This window comes from Takifugu flavidus, chromosome 17 (assembly GCF_003711565.1).
Source record: "Takifugu flavidus isolate HTHZ2018 chromosome 17, ASM371156v2, whole genome shotgun sequence".
Taxonomy (NCBI): domain Eukaryota; kingdom Metazoa; phylum Chordata; class Actinopteri; order Tetraodontiformes; family Tetraodontidae; genus Takifugu; species Takifugu flavidus.
The window spans coordinates 948,894-968,079 of NC_079536.1; the positions used below are offsets into that span (position 1 = coordinate 948,894).

General features: G+C 50.0%; 4 protein-coding genes and 4 long non-coding RNA genes across 10 annotated transcripts; 4 read left to right on the forward strand and 4 right to left on the reverse strand.

Annotated features, from left to right (window-relative positions):
- Nucleotides 1-36: 36 nt before the first annotated feature.
- Nucleotides 37-5,833, reverse strand: rmc1 (regulator of MON1-CCZ1). The gene is made up of 21 exons (XM_057012468.1): nucleotides 5,635-5,833; nucleotides 5,210-5,286; nucleotides 5,053-5,137; nucleotides 4,895-4,951; nucleotides 4,723-4,809; nucleotides 4,466-4,606; nucleotides 4,270-4,373; nucleotides 4,094-4,183; nucleotides 3,827-3,932; nucleotides 3,215-3,323; nucleotides 2,939-2,983; nucleotides 2,805-2,858; nucleotides 1,796-1,924; nucleotides 1,617-1,723; nucleotides 1,411-1,530; nucleotides 1,270-1,347; nucleotides 1,093-1,197; nucleotides 926-994; nucleotides 709-796; nucleotides 477-614; nucleotides 37-353 (listed from the first exon to the last, which is right to left on the reverse strand). The coding sequence occupies exons 1-21, from the start codon at nucleotides 5,731-5,733 to the stop codon at nucleotides 274-276; spliced, it is 1,968 nt and encodes a 655-aa protein (XP_056868448.1). The 5' UTR covers nucleotides 5,734-5,833; the 3' UTR covers nucleotides 37-273.
- LOC130513638 (uncharacterized) lies at nucleotides 1,836-2,966 on the forward strand. The gene is made up of 3 exons (XR_008946786.1): nucleotides 1,836-1,958; nucleotides 2,341-2,356; nucleotides 2,746-2,966. It is a non-coding gene; the product is annotated as an uncharacterized LOC130513638 (long non-coding RNA).
- LOC130513637 (uncharacterized) lies at nucleotides 4,664-5,597 on the forward strand. Its single transcript, XR_008946785.1, has 2 exons — nucleotides 4,664-4,876; nucleotides 5,007-5,597. It is a non-coding gene; the product is annotated as an uncharacterized LOC130513637 (long non-coding RNA).
- A 152-nt stretch (nucleotides 5,834-5,985) lies between the features above and the next one.
- On the reverse strand, nucleotides 5,986-9,918 carry LOC130513629 (serine/threonine-protein kinase RIO3-like). Its single transcript, XM_057012469.1, has 13 exons — nucleotides 9,585-9,918; nucleotides 8,940-9,058; nucleotides 8,627-8,775; nucleotides 8,447-8,554; nucleotides 8,117-8,229; nucleotides 7,864-8,007; nucleotides 7,636-7,763; nucleotides 7,376-7,558; nucleotides 7,102-7,261; nucleotides 6,937-7,017; nucleotides 6,670-6,759; nucleotides 6,478-6,591; nucleotides 5,986-6,408 (listed from the first exon to the last, which is right to left on the reverse strand). Exons 1-13 carry the CDS (start codon nucleotides 9,618-9,620, stop codon nucleotides 6,295-6,297), a joined length of 1,539 nt encoding a protein of 512 aa, XP_056868449.1. The 5' UTR covers nucleotides 9,621-9,918; the 3' UTR covers nucleotides 5,986-6,294.
- Nucleotides 8,199-14,369, forward strand: LOC130513634 (uncharacterized). Its single transcript, XR_008946782.1, has 3 exons — nucleotides 8,199-8,353; nucleotides 13,985-14,161; nucleotides 14,230-14,369. It is a non-coding gene; the product is annotated as an uncharacterized LOC130513634 (long non-coding RNA).
- LOC130513635 (uncharacterized) lies at nucleotides 10,499-11,256 on the reverse strand. The gene is made up of 2 exons (XR_008946783.1): nucleotides 10,855-11,256; nucleotides 10,499-10,774 (listed from the first exon to the last, which is right to left on the reverse strand). It is a non-coding gene; the product is annotated as an uncharacterized LOC130513635 (long non-coding RNA).
- Nucleotides 11,398-15,419, reverse strand: LOC130513630 (serine/threonine-protein kinase RIO3-like). The gene is given in 15 exon segments (XM_057012470.1): nucleotides 11,398-11,820; nucleotides 11,889-12,002; nucleotides 12,082-12,171; nucleotides 12,556-12,636; nucleotides 12,721-12,880; nucleotides 12,991-13,023; nucleotides 13,025-13,171; nucleotides 13,304-13,431; nucleotides 13,532-13,675; nucleotides 13,801-13,910; nucleotides 14,054-14,170; nucleotides 14,242-14,375; nucleotides 14,608-14,699; nucleotides 14,702-14,725; nucleotides 15,248-15,419. Coding segments are annotated over 15 exon segments (1,524 nt in total). The 5' UTR covers nucleotides 15,284-15,419; the 3' UTR covers nucleotides 11,398-11,706.
- A 487-nt stretch (nucleotides 15,420-15,906) lies between these two features.
- Nucleotides 15,907-19,149, forward strand: LOC130513632 (clavesin-1-like). 3 transcript variants are annotated; one of them, XM_057012474.1, is made up of 9 exons: nucleotides 15,908-16,213; nucleotides 16,612-16,748; nucleotides 16,859-17,093; nucleotides 17,194-17,364; nucleotides 17,439-17,557; nucleotides 17,633-17,807; nucleotides 17,880-17,990; nucleotides 18,092-18,312; nucleotides 18,397-19,149. In XM_057012474.1, exons 3-9 carry the CDS (start codon nucleotides 16,992-16,994, stop codon nucleotides 18,473-18,475), a joined length of 978 nt encoding a protein of 325 aa, XP_056868454.1. In that variant the 5' UTR covers nucleotides 15,908-16,213; nucleotides 16,612-16,748; nucleotides 16,859-16,991; the 3' UTR covers nucleotides 18,476-19,149. The 3 variants fall into 3 exon arrangements, with proteins under 3 accessions (XP_056868455.1, XP_056868454.1, XP_056868453.1); XM_057012475.1 differs by having other exon boundaries at nucleotides 15,907-16,213; nucleotides 16,612-17,093; nucleotides 17,194-17,289; XM_057012473.1 differs by having other exon boundaries at nucleotides 16,612-17,093.
- The last annotated feature ends 37 nt before the right edge of the window (nucleotides 19,150-19,186 follow it).

The window sequence follows — 19,186 nt, forward strand, 5'->3', positions numbered from 1 at the left end:
CTCGTGTTGGACTTTAATAATGTCGGAAAACCTGAATCATGTTTTTACCCAGAATCCTTTAATTATTACAGTTTAGCTTCATGATAATTACATTATGATTATAATTACAAGTCTTCATTCGTTAAGTTCTGGACTCAGAACCAGATCGATTCTGCTAACAGTCCCGTTCCCATGGCAACCAGCAGCCCTGCGTTAGTCCACATGTTCTCATGAGCAGGACGTCCTGGGGAACGAACACACACACACACACACACACACACACACTCTTCTGGTTCACACAGTGGAGGGTTTCATCAGCGCCTGTTCTCCAAACAGCTGCTTAAAGTGGAGAATGTGTTCCTCACAGTGCTCTCCTGACACACACGCGCACACACACACACACACACACACACACACACACACACACACACACACACACAGGTTAGCTCACAGTTTGAATGTCCTCAGGTTTCCCTCCTCAGATCTTTCATCCTCACCAGGGTTGAAACTGGGGCTTCCTCTCAGCCGCTGGTTCCTCTGCTGGAAGGACCTGAAGACGGTGTAGAACAACATCTGGTCTCCGGTCTGCTGCGCCGCGTCCAGGAACTTCCTGGCAGAGACGTTGTCGTGGCCACCTGCTCCCAGTCACACCAGTTCAGAGCCCTAAGTTATCATCGACACCCAGACTGGACCTGACGTGGTTCTGGTGGACCCGGAGGCCCGACGTACCGACGCTGCGGATGAATCTGAGCGCAGCCAGAACCTGGTGCTTGGACAGCAGAACCTCCACGATCTCGTCGTTGGCTGTGGAGAGACGCTGGACAGAAGACAGAGGTGATACACACCGACGGAGTGTGTGTGTGTGTGTGTGTGTGTGTGTGCGCGCGTGTGTGTGTGTGTGTGTGTGTGTGTGCGTGTGTGTGTGTGTGTGTGTGCGCGTGCGTACCTTCAGCATATCCAGGGACAGCTGGTGTGCAGGAGGATACGTGCTCTCCAGAGACAGCAGCAAACAGGCCTCCAACACAGAAGAAGAAATGCTGGGTCTGGACTTCAGATTGAACAGGTGTGTCTCTCCCACACCTGTGGAAGGAGCTAAAGCGGTTCTGGACTCACCAGGGGTTTGGAGTCACTGAGGACGTGGTACTGGAGGAACTGGTGCAGCATGTAGAAGAGGTTGTGCTGCACCAGCGTCTTGATGACCAGCTCGTACAGGTAGTGCTGCCACGCACCAACAGGTGTCAGACACGCAACAGACGCCTAGCAACGTGGTGCCCCTGTGTCCCGGCTTACCTGGACCGGGATCTGGAACTGGTTGAGGGAGCGGATGTACTCCATCAGCACGGCGATGGTGAACTTGTGGGAGGCGTCCTGAGAACAGGCCGAGGGTCAATAGGCCGCTCCGGCTCCCAACGTGCACAGGTGTTTCACTACCTTCCTCTCGGTGAACGACGACAGGACGTGCGTGTACATGTCGGACTGGTCGATGACGGCCTGAGTCCTGACGGGACACTTCTGCGCCGCGCCGCCCCGGCCGGGACCCGAGCCCATCGCCTGCAAACGTGGACGTCAGGAAGGGGAAGCTTCCACGGGGGCGCCGCCACCACGGGGGCGTCGCCGCCACGGGGGCGCTGACTCACCGCGGCGTAGCTCTGCTCCGCCTCCAGGTACTCCCTGTACACCTGGTTGAGTTTGTCGAAGACGGTCGCCACCACGGGGAGCCGCCCTCTGTCCCCCGCCTCCAGAACTGCAAACAGGCGCGGGTCAGCTGGGGCGCGTCACATGACCGCGAACTCACGTCTGGTGGCCGCGGACGCACCCTGGGCACAGACGGACAGGATGACCATCTTGCAGTCTCTGCGCCGCAACAGGAAGTCCATCAATTTGCCTTTGTCCTGCAGCAGGTGGACGGTGGGCGGCAGCCTCACGTGCAGGTACCACAGGAAGCCTGAGGACAGGTGGACAGGTGGACAGATGGACAGGTGAACAGGTGAACAGGTGGACAGGTGAACAGGTGGACAGGTGGACAGGTGAACAGGTGGACAGGTGGACAGGTGAACAGATGGACAGGTGGACAGGTGGACAGGTGAACAGGTGAACAGGTGAACAGGTGGACAGATGGACAGGTGGACAGGTGAACAGATGGACAGGTGGACAGGTGGACAGGTGAACAGGTGGACAGGTGGACAGGTGAACAGGTGGACAGGTGGACAGGTAGACAGGTGGACAGGTGGACAGGGGACAGGTGAACAGGTAAACAGGTGGACAGGTGAACAGGTGGACAGGTAAACAGGTGGACAGGTGGACAGGTAAACAGGTGGACAGGTGAACAGGTGGACAGGTGAACAGTGGACAGGTGGACAGATGAACAGATGGACAGGTGAACAGATGGACAGGTGACAGGTGAACAGGTGGACAGGTGGACAGGTGAACAGATGGACAGGTGGACAGGTGACAGGTGAACAGGTGAACAGGTGGACAGGTGAACAGATGGACAGGTGGACAGGTGAACAGATGGACAGGTGAACAGGTGGACAGGTGAACAGGTGGACAGGTGGACAGGTGAACAGGTGGACAGTGGACAGGTGGACAGGTGAACAGGTGGACAGGTGGACAGGTGGACAGGTGGACAGGTGAACAGGTGAACAGATGGACAGGTGAACAGGTGGACAGGTGGACAGGTGAACAGATGGACAGGTGGACAGGTGAACAGGTGAACAGGTGGACAGATGGACAGGTGGACAGATGGACAGGTGGACAGGTGGACAGAGTCCAGATTTGGGGAGATGAAAGAGGAGAAACGGATCCGAGCAAAAGACGTCTCGCACCTTCGCTGGCACTGATGATGATGTCGGGCTGGAAAACGCTCCACGATGAAGAGTCTGGTACCGGGGGTCAAAGGTCACCTGTAACAAGTGTGTTTTCACCGAGTCGCTTGGACACCAGAGAGATCAAAGGATACACAGCTGACAGGAAACTGGAGGCTGGGATGGAACCACCGACGGCCCTGAACACAGAACACACACTCAACACGGCCCACGGGGGATGGGTGTGTGTGTGTGTGTGTGTGTGTGTGTGTGTGTGTGTGTGTGTGTGTGTGGTGTGTGTGTGTGTGTGTGTGGTGTGTGTGTGTGTGTGTGGGTGTGTGGGTGTGTGTGTGTGGGTGTGTGGGTGTGTGTGGGTGTGGTGTGTGTGTGTGTGTGTGTGTGTGCGCGCGCGCGTGTGTGTGTGTACATACCTGACTGTGGTATCCTGTAGGGATGAATGGACCTGGCTGGTAGGACAGACTGGTGTGTGTTCACGGCACAATCTGGCTCCTTTAGCTTGATGTCAAAGATCAGAGACGTCTGTGGAACACACACATGCACGCACACACACGCACGCACACACACATGCGCGCGCATCATACTATTGTTTGTTCTAAAGCCTCTATGCGACTGGATAGCTCAGTGGTTCACCCCACTGACTTTGGTGTGGAAGGTTGTTGGTTCGAATCCAGGCGAGCCCTTGGGCAAGGCTCCTTACGCATATACGCCTACACCCCAGTATGAGCGGTCACGGTACAAACATGCTACGGCAAGGGGGAGCCAGGACGCCAGGAAGTGGGGGTGATCATCACCCCCCCAATATTGAGGGTGGGTGCAATGAGAGACAGAATCAGGACAAGCTGAGAGGGAAGGAAGAGGAATTCAACTACCACCCTGCCGAGGCCACACACAGAGTACCGGACCAATCTCTACTGGGGGACATGAACACACACTGGCAACATCATCTTAAGGCTCCGCCCAGGAGGTGCGAGGAAGAAGTTTTATTTTTCTCCTTTTATTTAAAGATAAAGAGAGACACACACCTGAGAGCTCTGGTGATGAACCACCACCAGGTTGTCAACGATGTTCAGAGCAAACTTCCCCGTCATGTTCAGCTTGAGGATGTGACTCTTCTTACACACTCCCTCCCTAAACACAGGTGACACACACACACCTGTCCATCATGTAAAAATGTCAACGTACAGAACAAAATTATTATGACCACTTAGATTAAGTCTGATTATTCCTGCAGCCTCAATTCACCAGACGCTGTAAGTGGTGTGTGTGTGTGTGTGTGTGTGTGTGTGTACCTGGGCAGGTGATACAGCACCACTTCAGCGCTGGGACTGTTGGCTGTCCTGGAGTGATGTTTCAGGTACATGACGAAGAGCTGACCATAGCTGCCAGACAGGTAGACAGACAGGTAAGAGAGAGCACCTGTGGGAGGGGCCAGCTTACCATGAAGTAATAGCTTAGGAGGATTTACATGGTTGCCATGGCGATGTCTCTCTCCGACAGACTGAGCTTCGCCGGTTTGGGAACAACAGGAAGCTCGATCTCAAACTTGGACATCTTGGACATGGTCCCGTTCTGGAAGAGGAAAAAGAGGAGACATGACGAGACGCGTCCGAGCTGGGCGGGGGCGGAGCCCGAGCTGGGAGGGGGCGGAGCCCTGCGTCGACCTTGAAGGCGAACGGCTGCAGGACGTTTCCCTGGACGGTGGTGGACAGCAGGATGACGGCCGCCTCTGGGTTGTACTGGTACCAGTTGACGTTGATGCTCTGACTCTTCAGCAGCTTCAGGCTGCGTTTGTCCGGAAACACCTGAAACAACGGTCGCCGACGACGACGCGATCAGACACAGATTAGGGTCAGCTGACGACTCAACCATTTCACCACAGCAGCGAGACAAACAGCTGGTCCAGGAAAGCCCGGCTCACCTGGTAGAACTCGATTCCCTGGTCGGTAACAAAGATGATCTCGTTCCAGCTGGTCCAACAGAACCCCAGAACGACGGCGTTCTTCATCTGCAGATCAAAGGGGGTCGACGCCTTCAACAGGAAGGAGCTTTGCTACGCAGCGTTTAAACCAAAGGTAAAGATAACATCCTACCTTACACTCCTGCGTGAACTCTATGTGAGGATACTCAGGAATAAAGTTGATAAAATCCTGAAAAAACAGCAACGCATCATCCATGTTTTTCTGGCTCTATTCAAACTCACAGGAACAAGAATAATCAAAGCTCTGAAACGGGAAGTTTGGCTCCTCACCACAGACTTGGAGGTTCTTTGGACCGCCAGGATTTTATTTCCAATAGAGAATTTGATGCACTTCACTTCCCCTTTATCGTCCATTCTGTGGGGGGGACAAAATGTGTTCAGCTGATGCGACAGATGCTTTCAAAAGTGTTGATATCTCAGCAGGTACCTGAAGGCAACACTACTTTTGTCATCTGGGCCCTTCACCACGACACCTGTGGCGCCCCCTGAACGCACCGCGAACACCTGCAGGCAAAACAATGTTTTTATCTGACTGATGTATTTCTATCAACCATGAACGCTCCTCAAGTTACAACCAGAGAAGTAAAAGTAATAGAAGAAGAAAGAATACGCCAGTGAATCATATCTGGGTGGTTTCTCACAAACTAGGGGATTTAAAGGATAAACTCCGCAGCTAACACGGAGCAGCGGGAAGAACTCAATAATGCTTCTTATAAAGAAGCGACTTGTAAATCTTTTACTCGACAACTCATTTAACTTGAGTTTAATGTGTCTGGGTTTCACAGATAATAAAAACCGATTTGCTCAGCCACCAACTAGCCTCGAGAATGCTAACTAGTCTTACGAGCCCACCTGCTTGTTAGCTTCGTCGAAAAACACGTTGTTGACGTTGGAGGCATGTTCGAACTGCACCGGGTTCTCACACAGTTCCAGGTAACGTTCCTCACTCATCCTGTGCTCGGCGTAGCTTCGGTTCCGAGACCCAACAAGTAGAAGCTGCTACAGAACAGCACAACTTCCGCTCACGTCAAAATACTTCCGGTGTGTATCACGTGACATCCACGTGACGTGGAACGGGAAAACCGGAAGCCAGATTTCACAGTGAGCTGAACGTTTAATGTCAATAAAACGAATCATCCACGGACTGAGGGAAAAACCCTGATTATGACAAGGCCAGAAAACAAATGGAAACATATCATGAAATTGTTTCAGGCAATCAGTCATTTATTTTTGACAACAATTGACAATTGATATCAGCCGATCATCACAGCATCAGAAACATTAAGACTGACTCTTACATATTTAGATGCCGACCTGTAAAAATCTCCAAATTCAGTCCCCTTCAGGAGGTGCCTGCAGCAGTAAGATTAGTCAGGTCTGATAGGTGGGTCCTGCAGCCAGGAGGCCCCACCTCGGCGGCCTGTGGGTGGAGGCATGAGTGGAGGGGGGCACCAACTGCTCTGCCTTCATTTAGACTCTTTACAATCATACAGAGTGAATCAAACAACGCGGTTAATCATCAACGCCCGGTTTCAAAGGAGGGCCGCCATCTTCAGACTCCACAGGGAAAGTCTTCTTTCCTCGCCTTTGCACATGATCTTCATTCCTCTTCTCTAGAGCCACAATCTATTTGGACACCACAGATGAGCAGATTATTAACTCCAACCTTCGGTTGCTGGAAAAGTGTTTGTCTACCTCACTAACGAAGTCGGCCTCGTCCTCAACTCCAATGGGGATCTTCAGTCCGCTGACAGCATTAAAGAGCTCGTACGGGTTCATGGCCTCGGCCACGTCCTTCTTCTGGAAGAACTGTGGACAAACAGTCATTTACATCTACACACAGAAGAACGCCCACATCCACGCCCTGGAGACTGAAGCAGCTGTTACCGTGGAAACATTCTTGCAATCCCTGAAGAGGAACTCCAAACCGTGAGGATGAGTGGGCTCCACAGACTGACTGACATCGATCAACCAGACCTGCAACAGAAGCCATCATCTGATCAGTGATCGACTGGGATCGAAGTTTGTCTCCCCCTGGTGGCCGCAGCGGCAACGCCACACCTGAGTCACACTAATATCGGTTCATTTAGCAATCAAGACGATGGATTCTAATCAATTTAAAGTCAAGATTTATGAGTCAAAGGAGTTTTGTACCTTTCCTTCAAACCACAGCATGTTGTATTCGCTCAGGTCAGCGTGAACGAGGTTACACTCCTGATACAACGTCTGCATCATCTGGACGAGGAGGGGCAGAAGTCAGAGGTCGTCTGGAGTCACGGTCACTTGACCTCCTGAAGTGGTTCTGGCTGCTGCACCTACCTGGAGAACCTGGTAAAAGGCGTTCTTCATGTCCTCACCACTCAACAGGACGTCTTTCAGCTTGGGGGCGGGGACGTGGTCTTTCCCGATGAACGACATCACCAGGATGTGTTTCTTCAGCAGAACCGCCTCCGGACAGGGAATCTGGGCCTTCTTCATCCTTATTTAGCCATCAGCACTTTCATTAATATGCTGAAGGTTCACTCATTAAAATAGTGCTAAACTGGTTGGTGCTGCTGGTTAGTTTGAGGCCCAGAGCACCAGCAGCCTTTACCTGCACAGGTTGTGCATCTCCTTCTCCGCCCACAGTCGGATGATCTTGCGTGGGTTCAGTTTGCTGAAGCGATCTTTGAAGCGGTAATCGTCTTTGATGTAGCGATCCCGGTTCTTGAACTCGTTCAGGGTCGTCTTGAAGACCTTCAGGACCACCTCGTCTGGAACCGGCTGCTCCTCCAGGCTAACACACACACTGTGTTAATTAAAGTTTTCTTTAATGAACACAGTGCGTCTGTGGCGAGCGCTGGCTCCACCCACCTCCCTCCATCGGCGTGGAAGACCACCGACTCTTTTCCGGTACTGATGCAGCCGTTGATCTTCTCCAGCACGCCGGCATTCACCATCTTGTACATCAGCAGGCGAGTGCGAGAGTCCACTGCTTGTTCCTGAGGAGCAGTTCAGTCAACGAGAAGCCACAGAAAAGGAGCCAGAGCTACAGCAGGGGTGTGCATGTGCGTGTGCGTGTGCGCGTGCACGTGCACGTACAGAGGTGGAGTGCTCCTTCTTCTCGTGCAGTCTGGCGCTGCGCCGCTGCTCACTGTAGCAGTGCTGCTTCAGAGAGTTGAAAACCTGATTGGACAGCTTCAGGTCCATCCCCAACCCGTCGCCCACATGGACCTCTGGAGCAAACTGCAGTGAAAGTACAGGAGTGTTACCACGGCAACAGCATGAGTGACAGCTGTTCTGGACATAAAGGGGCGTGGTCAGTGCAAGTTTTTGTGTGAAGACGCTGCCATACGTTGTCCATCCGCGCCGTGTTCTTGCGGCCGCACGTCACCTCGTCGTCGTGTTTGGTCGTGATGTTCTTGCCTTTACCTGAAAAGCCTCTGCGGGGGGTCGCCTGAGGTTTGTCTGAGGATCACAACACACCAAGCAGAGAACTGATTAGACATCATAATATTCTTGTGTTGTGTGGTGTGTTTAGAGGGGGTGTGTGTTTAGAGGGGGTGTGTGTTTAGAGGGTGTGTGTGTGTGTGTGTGTGTGTGTCAGGTGAACAGGAGGAACAGGAACATGAAAGCAGCCCGCGTGATCTTCTGTGTTTCGCTCCACTTCCTGTTGCTGCCTCACCGGCTCTGTAGGGGTCGTGTCTGGTGTCCTGCCAGTCCACCTCATCCTCAGAACTCTCACTGTCTTCATAAGGATGAACCATCCGGAAGTTCTCGAAGGAGATGGACACTGGAGACAAAGAGGCGAGCATGAGCCGTGGGGCCCCGGCACCGTTGATGGCTGGTATGAGGCCGATCGTACCTTTACTGTCACCATTGAATTTCTTCTCCTCCCGGCGGAGCTGGTCATCAAACTCCCGGTCAAACTGCATCTGCAGCATCTGCGCGAGCATCAGGTCGTCGCTGCTCGTGTCGCCGACTTCGTCCGACAGCAGCAGATCGGCTGTTGGACTGAGGAGAAAACAGCAGATGGCAGCGTTTCACCTCTGATAAAAAGTTACATTTGTGTTTACAACCGGAAAAAAGAAGCAACTGAATCTTGGAGGACAACTGACAGGTTGTGTTAACAAGCTGTTATTACTGTCGTAATAATGAGCTCCGCGATGAAGACTCACTCCGCCAGTGAAGGGAAGGGGCCCTCCTCTTCCTCCAGCTGTCTGGCCAGCTGTTCACTCATCACATCGTTCAGAGAGCAGGCCGGAGCCACCGCCGGTGCAGCCTGGCCCCAGGGGCTCTTAGCAGGGGGCAAAACACAACCACGTGATCTCAGTTAGTGACGTTTGCAGCTGATCACAGGTTAAAATGCTCTTCATCAGTGTCCACAGCAGTTTAACTGTCCCACAACACTTCAGATAGGCAACACATTCCTTTAAAGGCTACTCGTTACATAAAACTAGGTAATAAAGTTTAACATGTTTAATATTCTTTTACAGAGGAGACATGTCGAGACAAGTCTAAACAAGCCCCGCCCACTGAGGCTAATATATAACCAAGATAAAATGAGGGTAAATTAGGTTTATTCTGAATTCAACTATTGTTGCTTCAGTGCCAGTTAAAGTACCCGTAACACATAAATGAACGTTTGCGAGTGTCACATAAAACAAAATCACTTTAATTTTCGAAATTTTAAGGAATGCCGAACTGTCAGCGAGGCCATGTTGGATATTAAAGATCGGAAGCTAATATTAGCAAGCTCATAGCAGCCAAAATATCCTGTCAACGGAACAATCCGCGACGAACGAGAAACGGTGTCTAGTTACCTTTGGTGTTTCTGTTGCGAGTCCTATTTGATCCATAGTTGTGAAAATCAAGAATTGATCCTCGGGAAACGAATATGGTGGCGAGGTTTAACGCTAACTTTAGCACGTTGCGGTGGAAGATTCTTGGCGAAGGGCGGATTATGTGACTGTCAGTGACTTACCACGGTGTGACAGGCACAGTAGAAGGTTTTACAAATGTTAATACGAACAAAAACAGTATTTGCAAGTGGGAAAAGCTTATTTGAAAAGTAGACTAACGGCTGAATCGCGGTGAAGGTTCTCGCAACGCGTAAGTTGGAATGAGCTTTAACATAACCGGAAGTGCGTCACTGCCCCGCGAGCCAACAAACTTCCACAATAAAATCGTCGTAACATACGTAGCATTAGACTGTTTCCGTTTTTATTGTGTATATGGAGAACAGCTGGCGAGTATCCGCATCATAAATTCACTTTGTGTCAGATAACGTCACTAATAATGATACTTAAAAAGAAAGAAAAATCATCTCTCGAAATCCAGACGTCAGTCATTGTCCATCAGGACTCGTGAAGCGCTTAACCGGAAATAACGAAAAATGTCAATTCTCTTTCAAAATAATGGTTTGGTATTAGCATCAACAATAAAAATCATATTTTATATCAAGCATATTAAATCTTTTGCTCTGGGATCATTTACTCTCGTGACCTTTTATACGGTTAAAACTTTGGTGGCAGTTCAGTCACGATCCTTTACATTCATCTGCATAAATCTATTAAATTAGGTTTCTTGAGATGCGGTTACCGGAAGTTATTCCGTTTATTTTGAAACCTTGACGTATTTAGGAACGTCCTGACGTTTTTTACGGGCACAAAGTGATGCTGCGGCTCCGTCCTGCTCACTCAGGATGCTCACACGGGTTTACAAGGACACACTCTAATCATCTTCACACACGTGTCAATACATTTTATTCGTTTGATGTCATTTTGACCGTTTGCGCCTCCTTTTCGTCGTTGTTCTTCGCGAGATTGTAATGGCCATCACCGCCACCGTCCCCAGCATCAGCTCAGCACGCCGCCGGAGGGCCGTGGAACAATCCAAGACAGCCGGGATTCGACCTGCACACGTAGCGGGGTCACCTCACCGTGAGTGATCTTGGGATATTGAACAGAAACGCCCGTCGGCGGCAGCTTCACGTGCCGGTACCACAGGAAACCTGACAACAGTTGGTCAGAGTCCAGATGGGATTTGGGAAGATAAGAGGAGAAACAGATCCGAGCAAAAGACGTTTCAGACCTTCGGCACTGATGATGATGTCGGGCTGGAAAACACTCCACATCCAGAGAAGTAAAAGTAATATAAGAAGAAAGAAATACGCCAGTGAATCATATCTGGGTGGTTTCTCGCAAACTAGGAGAGTTTGACTGCAATTTCCCATCAAGTTATTGATTTATGCAAACATTTTACAAAACCACCAATTGGAGCCATCATGTTAATCCCCACTTGTGAGTTAAACCCCATAAAAGCATAGTTTAGAAGTCGTATTTCGAACTGCACCGGGTTCTCACACAGTTCCAGGTAACGTTCCTCACTCATCCTGTGCTCGGCGGAGCTTCGGTTCCGAGACCCAACAAATAGAAGCTGCTACAGAACAGCACAACTTCCGCTCACGTCAAAATACTTCCGGTGTGTATCACGTGACGTGGAACGGGAAAACCGGAAGCCAGGTTTCACAGACTGAGCTGAACGTTTAATGTCAATAAAACGAATCATCCACGGACTGAGTGAAAAACCCTGATTATGACAAGGCCAGAAAACAAATGGAAACATATCATGAGATTGTTTCAGGTAATCAGTCATTTATTTTTGACAATAATTGACAATTGATATCAGCCGATCATCAGAGCATCAGAAACATTAAGATTGACTCTTACATATTGAGATGCCGACCTGTGAACATCTCCAAATTCAGTCCCCTTCAGGAGGTGCCTGCAGGAGTAAGATTAGTCAGGTCTGATAGGTGGGTCCTGCAGCCAGGAGGCCCCACCTCGGCGGCCTGTGGGTGGAGGCATGAGTGGAGGGGGGCACCAACTGCTCTGCCTTCATTTAGACTCTTTACAATCATACAGAGTGAATCAAACAACGCGGTTAATCATCAACGCCCGGTTTCAAAGGAGGGCCGCCATCTTCAGACTCCACGGGGAAAGTCTTCTTTCCTCGCCTTTGCACATGATCTTCATTCCTCTTCTCTAGAGCCGCAATCTATTTGGACACCACAGATGAGCAGATTATTAACTCCACCTTCGGCTGCTGGAAAAGTGTTTGTCTACCTCACTAACGAAGTCGGCCTCGTCCTCAACTCCAATGGGGATCTTCAGTCCGCTGACAGCATTAAAGAGCTCGTACGGGTTCATGGCCTCGGCCACGTCCTTCTTCTGGAAGAACTGTGGACAAACAGTCATTTACATCTACACACAGAAGAACGCCCACATCCACGGCCCTGGAGACTGAAGCAGCTGTTACCGTGGAAACATTCTTGCAATCCCTGAAGAGGAACTCCAAACCGTGAGGATGAGTGGGCTCCACAGACTGACTGACATCGATCAACCAGACCTGCAACAGAAGCCATCATCTGATCAGTGATCGACTGGGATCGAAGTTTGTCTCCCCCTGGTGGCCGCAGCGGCAACTCCACACCTGAGTCACACTAATATCGGTTCATTTAGCAATCAAGACGATGGATTCTAATCAATTTAAAGTCAAGATTCATGAGTAAATTGTTCAATATTTTCAAATTTATATTCTGTAAAGTTTTGGGGTTGAATTAAAATTCAGAAGAAACTTGTTGACCAAGAAAAATGAAATATTCATTCTAATTACTCAAGCCAACAATGTTCAATAATAATGTAGTAAATTCTAAAAGTGTTTCTTCTGTAACACAGTAGCAACAGGAATAACATGATTCACTCGTGGAAATGAGTCAAAGGAGTTTTGTACCTTTCCTTCAAACCACAGCATGTTGTATTCGCTCAGGTCAGCGTGAACGAGGTTACACTCCTGATACAACGTCTGCATCATCTGGACGGGGAGGGGCAGAGGTCAGAGGTCGTCTGGATTCACGGTCACGTGACCTCCTGAAGTGGTTCTGGCTGCTGCACCTACCTGGAGAACCTGGTAAAAGGCGTTCTTCATGTCCTCACCACTCAACAGGACGTCTTTCAGCTTGGGGGCGGGGACGTGGTCTTTCCCGATGAACGACATCACCAGGATGTGTTTCTTCAGCAGAACCGCCTCCGGACAGGGAATCTGGGCCTTCTTCATCCTTATTTAGCCATCAGCACTTTCATTAATATGCTGAAGGTTCACTCATTCACTCATAGTGCTAAACTGGTTGGTGCTGCTGGTTAGTTTGAGGACACCAGCAGCCTTTACCTGCACAGGTTGTGCATCTCCTTCTCCGCCCACTCGGATGATCTTGCGTGGGTTCAGTTTGCTGAAGCGATCTCTGAAGCGGTAATCGTCTTTGATGTAGGGATACCGGTTCTTGAACTCGTTCAGGGTCGTCTTGAAGACCTTCAGAACCACCTCGTCTGGAACCGGCTGCTCCTCCAGGCTAACACACACACACACACACACACACACACACACACACACACAGTGCTTCTTTGAGTAACAGAATCCTTTCTAATATAAAGTTTTCTTTAATGAACACAGTGCGTCTGTGGCGAGCGCTGGCTCCACCCACCTCCCTCCATCTGCGTGGAAGATCACCGATTCTTTTCCGGTACTGATGCAGCCGTTGATCTTCTCCAGCACGCCGGCATTCACCATCTTGTACATCAGCAGGCGAGTGCGAGAGTCCACTGCTTGTTCCTGAGGAGCAGTTCAGTCAACGAGAAGCCACAGAAAAGGAGCCAGAGCTACAGCAGGGGTGTGCGTGTGCGTGTGCGTGTGCGCGTGCACGTGCACGTACAGAGGTGGAGTGCTCCTTCTTCTCGTGCAGTCTGGCGCTGCGCCGCTGCTCACTGTAGCAGTGCTGCTTCAGAGAGTTGAAAACCTGATTGGACAGCTTCAGGTCCATTCCAAACCCGTCGCCCACATGGACCTCTGGAGCAAACTGCAGTGAAAGTACAGGAGTGTTACCATGGCAACAGCACGAGTGACGGCTGTTCTGGTCGTAAAGGGGCGTGGTCAGTGCACGTTTTTAAACTGTCAGTGTGTGAAGACGCGTCTGGAACGTACGTTGTCCATCCGAGCCGTGTTCTTGCGGCCGCACGTCACCTCGTCGTGTTTGGTCGTGATGTTCTTGCCTTTACCTGAAAAGCCTCTGCGGGGGGTCGCCTGAGGTTTGTCTGAGGATCACAACACACCAAGCAAAGAGAACTGATTAGACATCATAATATTTTGTGTTGTGTGGTGTGTTTAGAGGAACAGGAACATGAAAGCAGCCCGCGTGATCTTCTGTGTTTCGCTCCACTTCCTGTTGCTGCCTCACCGGCTCTGTAGGGGTCGTGTCTGGTGTCCTGCCAGTCCACCTCATCCTCAGAACTCTCACTGTCTTCATAAGGATGAACCATCCGGAAGTTCTCGAAGGAGATGGACAGTGGACCAACTGGACAAAGAGGCGAGCATGAGCCGTGGGGCCCCGGCACCGTTGATGGCTGATATGAGGCGGATCGTCACCATTGAATTTCTTCTCCTCCCGGCGGAGCTGGTCATCAAACTCCCGGTCAAACTGCATCTGCAGCATCTGCGCGAGCATCAGGTCGCTGCTCATGTCGCCGACTTCGTCCGACAGCAGCAGATCGGCTGTTGGACTGAGGAGAAAAACAGCAGATGGCAGCGTTTCACCTCTGATAAAAAGTGACATTTGTGTTTACAACCGGAAAAAAGAAGCAATTGATGGACGTGAACAGCTGACAGGTTGTGTTCTTGAACTGTTGACTCGACTGACGGACTGTTGACTGACTCTGGAACTGCTGGACTATCGACCTGTTGGTGAAAGCTGTTATTACTGTCGTAATAATGAGCTCCGCGATGAAGACTCACTCCGCCAGTGAAGGGAAGGGGCCCTCCTCTTCCTCCAGCTGTCTGGCCAGCTGTTCACTCATCACATCGTTCAGAGAGCAGGCCGGAGCCACCGCGGTGCAGCCTGGCCCCAGGGGCTCTTAGCAGGGGGCAAAACACAACCACGTGATCTCAGTTAGTGACGTTTGCAGCTGACCACAGGTTAAAATGCTCTTCATCAGTGTCCACAGCAGTTTAACTGTCCCACAACACTTCAGATAGGCAACACATTCCTTTAAAGGCTACTTGTTACATAAAACTAGGTAATAAAGTTTAACATGTTTAATGTTCTTTTACAGAGGAGACATGTCGAGACAAGTCTAAACAAGCCCCGCCCACTGAGGCTAATATATAACCAAGAACGAGGGTAAATTAGGTTTATTCTGAATTCAACTATTGTTGCTTCAGTGCCAGTTAAAGTACCCGTAACACGTAAATGAACGTTTGCGAGTGTCGCATAAAACAAAATCACTTTAATTTTCGAAATTTTAAGGAATGTCGAACTTTCAGCGAGGCCATGTTGGATATTAAAGATCAGAAGCTAACATTAGCAAGCTCATAGCAGCCAAAATATCCTGTTAACGGAACAATCCGCGACGAACGAGAAACGGTGTCTAGTTACCTTTGGTGTTTCTGTTGCGAGTCCTATTTGGTTCATAGTTGTGAAAATCAAGAATTGATCCTCGGGAAACGAATATGGTGGAAAAAGCTTATTTGAAAAGTCGACTAACGGCTGAATAGCGGTGAAGGTTCACGCAACGCGTAAGTTGGAATGGGCTTTAACACAACAGGAAGTGCGTCACTGCCCCGCGAGCCAACGAACTTTCACAATAAAATCGTCGTAACATACGTAGCATTATACTGTTTCTGTTTTTATTGTGTATATGGAGATCAGCTGGCGAGTATCCGCATCATAAATTCACTTTGTGTCAGATAACGTCACTAATAATGATACTTAAAAAGAAAGAAAAATCATCTCTCGAAATCCAGACGTCAGTCAATGTCCATCAGGACTCGTGAAGCGCTTAACCGGAAATAACGAAAAATGTCAATTCTCTTTCAAAATAATGGTTTGGTATTAGCATCAACAATAAAAATCATATGTTATGTCAGGCATATTAAATCTTTTGCTCTGGGATCATTTACTCTCGTGACCTTTTACACGGTTAAAACTTTGGTGACAGTTCAGTCACGATCCTTTACATTCATCTGCATAAATCTATTAAATTAGGTTTCTTGAGATGCGGTTACCGGAAGTTATTCCGTTTATTTTATAACCTTGACGTATTGAGGAACGTCCTGACGTTTTTTACGGGCACAAAGTGATGCTGCGGCTCCGTCCTGCTCACTCAGGATGCTCACACGGGTTTACAAGGACACACTCTAATCATCTTCACACACGTGTCAATACATTTTATTCGTTTGATGTCATTTTGACCGTTTGCGCCTCCTTTTCGTCGTTGTTCTTCGCGAGATTGTAATGGCCATCACCGCCACCGTCCCCAGCATCAGCACCGCCGCCGGAGGGCCGTGGAACAATCCAAGACAGCCGGGATTCGACCTGCACACGTAGCGGGGTCACCTCACCGTGAGTGATCTTGGGATATTGAACAGAAACGCGCGTCTGTTCATATTATTCATAATATCCTTTTCAAACTTTCCGTCATGAGGTTTGCTGACACACGGACGTGCATACTGCAGATATTAATTTTTACAAGATCATCAATTTTGAATAATTTATTTGAAACAAAAAAGAAGATATGGTGCGTTCGCTTGACCTCCTGATGGTGGGAATTTATCCTTATTCTGGCGGCTCTGCTGACCCATGTGACAGTTAATGAGAGCAGATGGGGATGAGCTGGGGGCTGGGTGATGGGCAGGAGGTCCACACACACACACACACACACACACACACACACACACACACAAACTCACACACACACACACACACACTTGTGCGCCACTGATGTTTTTTCTCTCCTGCAGGACGTGGAAACTTCCGACCCTGTTGCTTCACTTGACGACCGTTAACCTTTGATCTTCCCGTGCCTCCGAACTCAGAGTCACAGTCTCAGGACAGAACATCGTCTTCATCATCGCCAACTGATGGTGAAGACGAAGCAGTAAGTTTAGTGGCGTTGGGGGGAAAAGCAGTGACACGAGAAGAACGTGACACTTTTATCCAGCATCAGAAGCACCAAAGTCTGTTTCCCGACTACCAACAACAATGTAGACGAGATCGTTGCTCCCGTTGGACGACTGTAGAGATCGACCGATCAGCCCCCCGAGGCTGAAGAAACAGGAAACCGGAGGTTCCAGGTGAAGACGTCCACTCACAACGTCTCAAAATCTGGAGGTTGGACACCATGATGACGCACCTGCACGCCGGCCTGAGCGCCGAGACCACGGAGAAAGCTCGAGCGGAGCTGAACGAGAACCCAGAAACTCTCCACCAGGACATCCAACAGGTGCTGGGCGGCGCCCAGGGTTGGGTCCGTCACATCACCGGAGCCTACAGGTTAGAAGGTCGTTATTAAAGATGTTCTGTCTCCGTCTGGTTCTCCTGAGATCCGGGACATGATCGTAACGAGGCCGGATATTGGTTTCCTGAGGACAGATGACGATTTCATCCTCCGCTTCCTGAGAGCCCGAAAGTTCGACCAGGTGGAGACCTTCAGGCTGCTGGCCCAGTACTTCCAGTTCAGACAGCAGAACCTTGACATGTTCCAGAGCTTCAAGGTCTGGATGAGGAGCTGATGACGGTGGCTGTGTGTGTGTGTGTGTGTGTGTTTCTGACTCTGTGTGTGTGTCAGGTGGACGATCCGGGCATCAAGCGGGCACTGATGGATGGGTTTCCGGGTGTGTTGGAGAATCCGGACCAACAAGGCAGAAAGATCCTGATTCTCTTTGCTTCTAACTGGGACCAGAGCAGGTAACCCCCGACACACGTGCACGCGCACGCTCAAAGACGCGCCTCACGCCTCGGGGGCTTCTCGTTCTTCATCAGGAACTCCTTCATAGACATCCTGCGGGCCATCCTGCTCTCCTTGGAGGTTCTGATCGAGAACCCGGAGCTCCAGATCAACGGGTTCATCCTCATCATCGACTGGAGCAACTTCTCCTTCAAACAGGCCTCCAAACTCACTCCCAACATGCTCAAGCTGGCCATCGAAGGGCTTCAGGTACCAAAGAACCTCCGATCGGGTCACCGCTGTCGACGGGTCAGAGGATCCATGTGTGAAATGTTTCCCCAGGACAGTTTTCCTGCCCGTTTCGGGGGAATCCACTTCGTCAACCAGCCGTGGTACATTCATGCCATGTACACCATCATCAAGCCTTTCCTCAAAGACAAGACCAGGAAGAGGGTGAACACACACACACACACACACACACACACACACACACACACACACACACACACACTCATTTCGTCACCTCCTCCTCTCGTGTCTCTGCTCCTCCTCAGATTTTTCTCCACGGCAACAATCTGAACTCGCTCCATCAGCTGATCCAGCCCGAGTGTTTGCCCTCGGAGTTCGGCGGGACGCTGCCGCCGTACGACATGGGCATGTGGGCGCGAACGCTGCTGGGCCCCGACTACAGCGACGAGACGGAGTACATGCTGACGTACGACGCCCTGCACGTCCGGGAGAACTGTGGTGGAGGTGGAGGAGACATGATGACGAGGTGACCGTCGACTTATCACAGCGGAGCAGGAGGCAGGCGTAGTGATCCGGAGAACAAGTAGTTCCTCATGTTTCCGTCTTTCAGGTCTCAGTCGGTCGTGGAGTCGGGAACGCTGCGACAGGCAGACAGGGACACCAGCACGCCGCTACTGGCCCTGGAATGACCACACACGTGCGACTGCACATGCACGCGCACACACACTGACAGCATCACACCCTGAAGTATTAAACGAACTGGAATGTACCACCAACAGCAGCTGGGGACCTTTAATCTAAGCTTCCAGCAGGGGGCGCCAGGCGAGGACTGACGTCACGTTCACAATCAAGTTTAATCTCTAAATCAGAGCTTTTCTCTGACTTTACAGACGGAGCCAAAACACAGTTATATTCACGTGTCCCGCAACATTCTGGTTAGATCCGATGAACGCAGGGAAAAGGAAAGATAATCCTGAAACAAGTGACGTTAAAGTTAAAGCTGTGAATTCAAAATGTAGCTTTGGGATTTTTTGTTATTAATGATCACTTTTAGAATCAGACGTACCTGACGTTCGATGTGACGGTAGGAGAGGGAAGAAAAGAATCATCTCTGCGTCAGGGCTCACAGTTTTCCCACTTTCCCTAATCTAAAGATTGTATATTGATGTTAAATGTATCCAGGAGCAGCAGGAAATGTCCCACGTGACCAGTTTGATTGGAACGACCTTGGAATTTAAAAGAATGTGTTGAAAAGATTGTTGTAGCAGCTGAAAATCCCACTTTGTTTCAGGTTTTTGCAGCTGATCTGATCTCAACTGTATTTTCTTTAAGTGAATGTATCCGAGTAAACATTTACACAAAATCCAGCCTGTCGTCTCCACTTTACGTTCCCCCGTTAG

Bases quoted from the DNA above. Each gene is read 5' to 3' on its own strand.
- LOC130513632 (XM_057012473.1), top strand. From the start codon at position 16,992: ATGATGACGCACCTGCACGCCGGCCTGAGCGCCGAGACCACGGAGAAA. The intron at 17,094-17,193 runs GTGCTGGGCGGC...GGTTCTCCTGAG, and splicing joins TCCACCAGGACATCCAACAG to ATCCGGGACATGATCGTAAC. The intron at 17,558-17,632 runs GTAACCCCCGAC...GTTCTTCATCAG, and splicing joins TCTAACTGGGACCAGAGCAG to GAACTCCTTCATAGACATCC.
- rmc1 (XM_057012468.1), bottom strand. From the start codon at position 5,733: ATGAGTGAGGAACGTTACCTGGAACTGTGTGAGAACCCGGTGCAGTTC. The intron at 1,198-1,269 runs GTAAGCCGGGAC...GGTGCGTGGCAG, and splicing joins AGTTCCAGATCCCGGTCCAG to CACTACCTGTACGAGCTGGT. The intron at 615-708 runs GTACGTCGGGCC...GACTGGGAGCAG, and splicing joins CAGATTCATCCGCAGCGTCG to GTGGCCACGACAACGTCTCT.
- LOC130513629 (XM_057012469.1), bottom strand. From the start codon at position 9,620: ATGGATCAAATAGGACTCGCAACAGAAACACCAAAG. The intron at 7,559-7,635 runs GTGGGTGGAGCC...TGTGTGTGTTAG, and splicing joins TTCCACGCCGATGGAGGGAG to CCTGGAGGAGCAGCCGGTTC. The intron at 6,592-6,669 runs GTAACAGCTGCT...GTTTGTCCACAG, and splicing joins ATTGCAAGAATGTTTCCACG to TTCTTCCAGAAGAAGGACGT.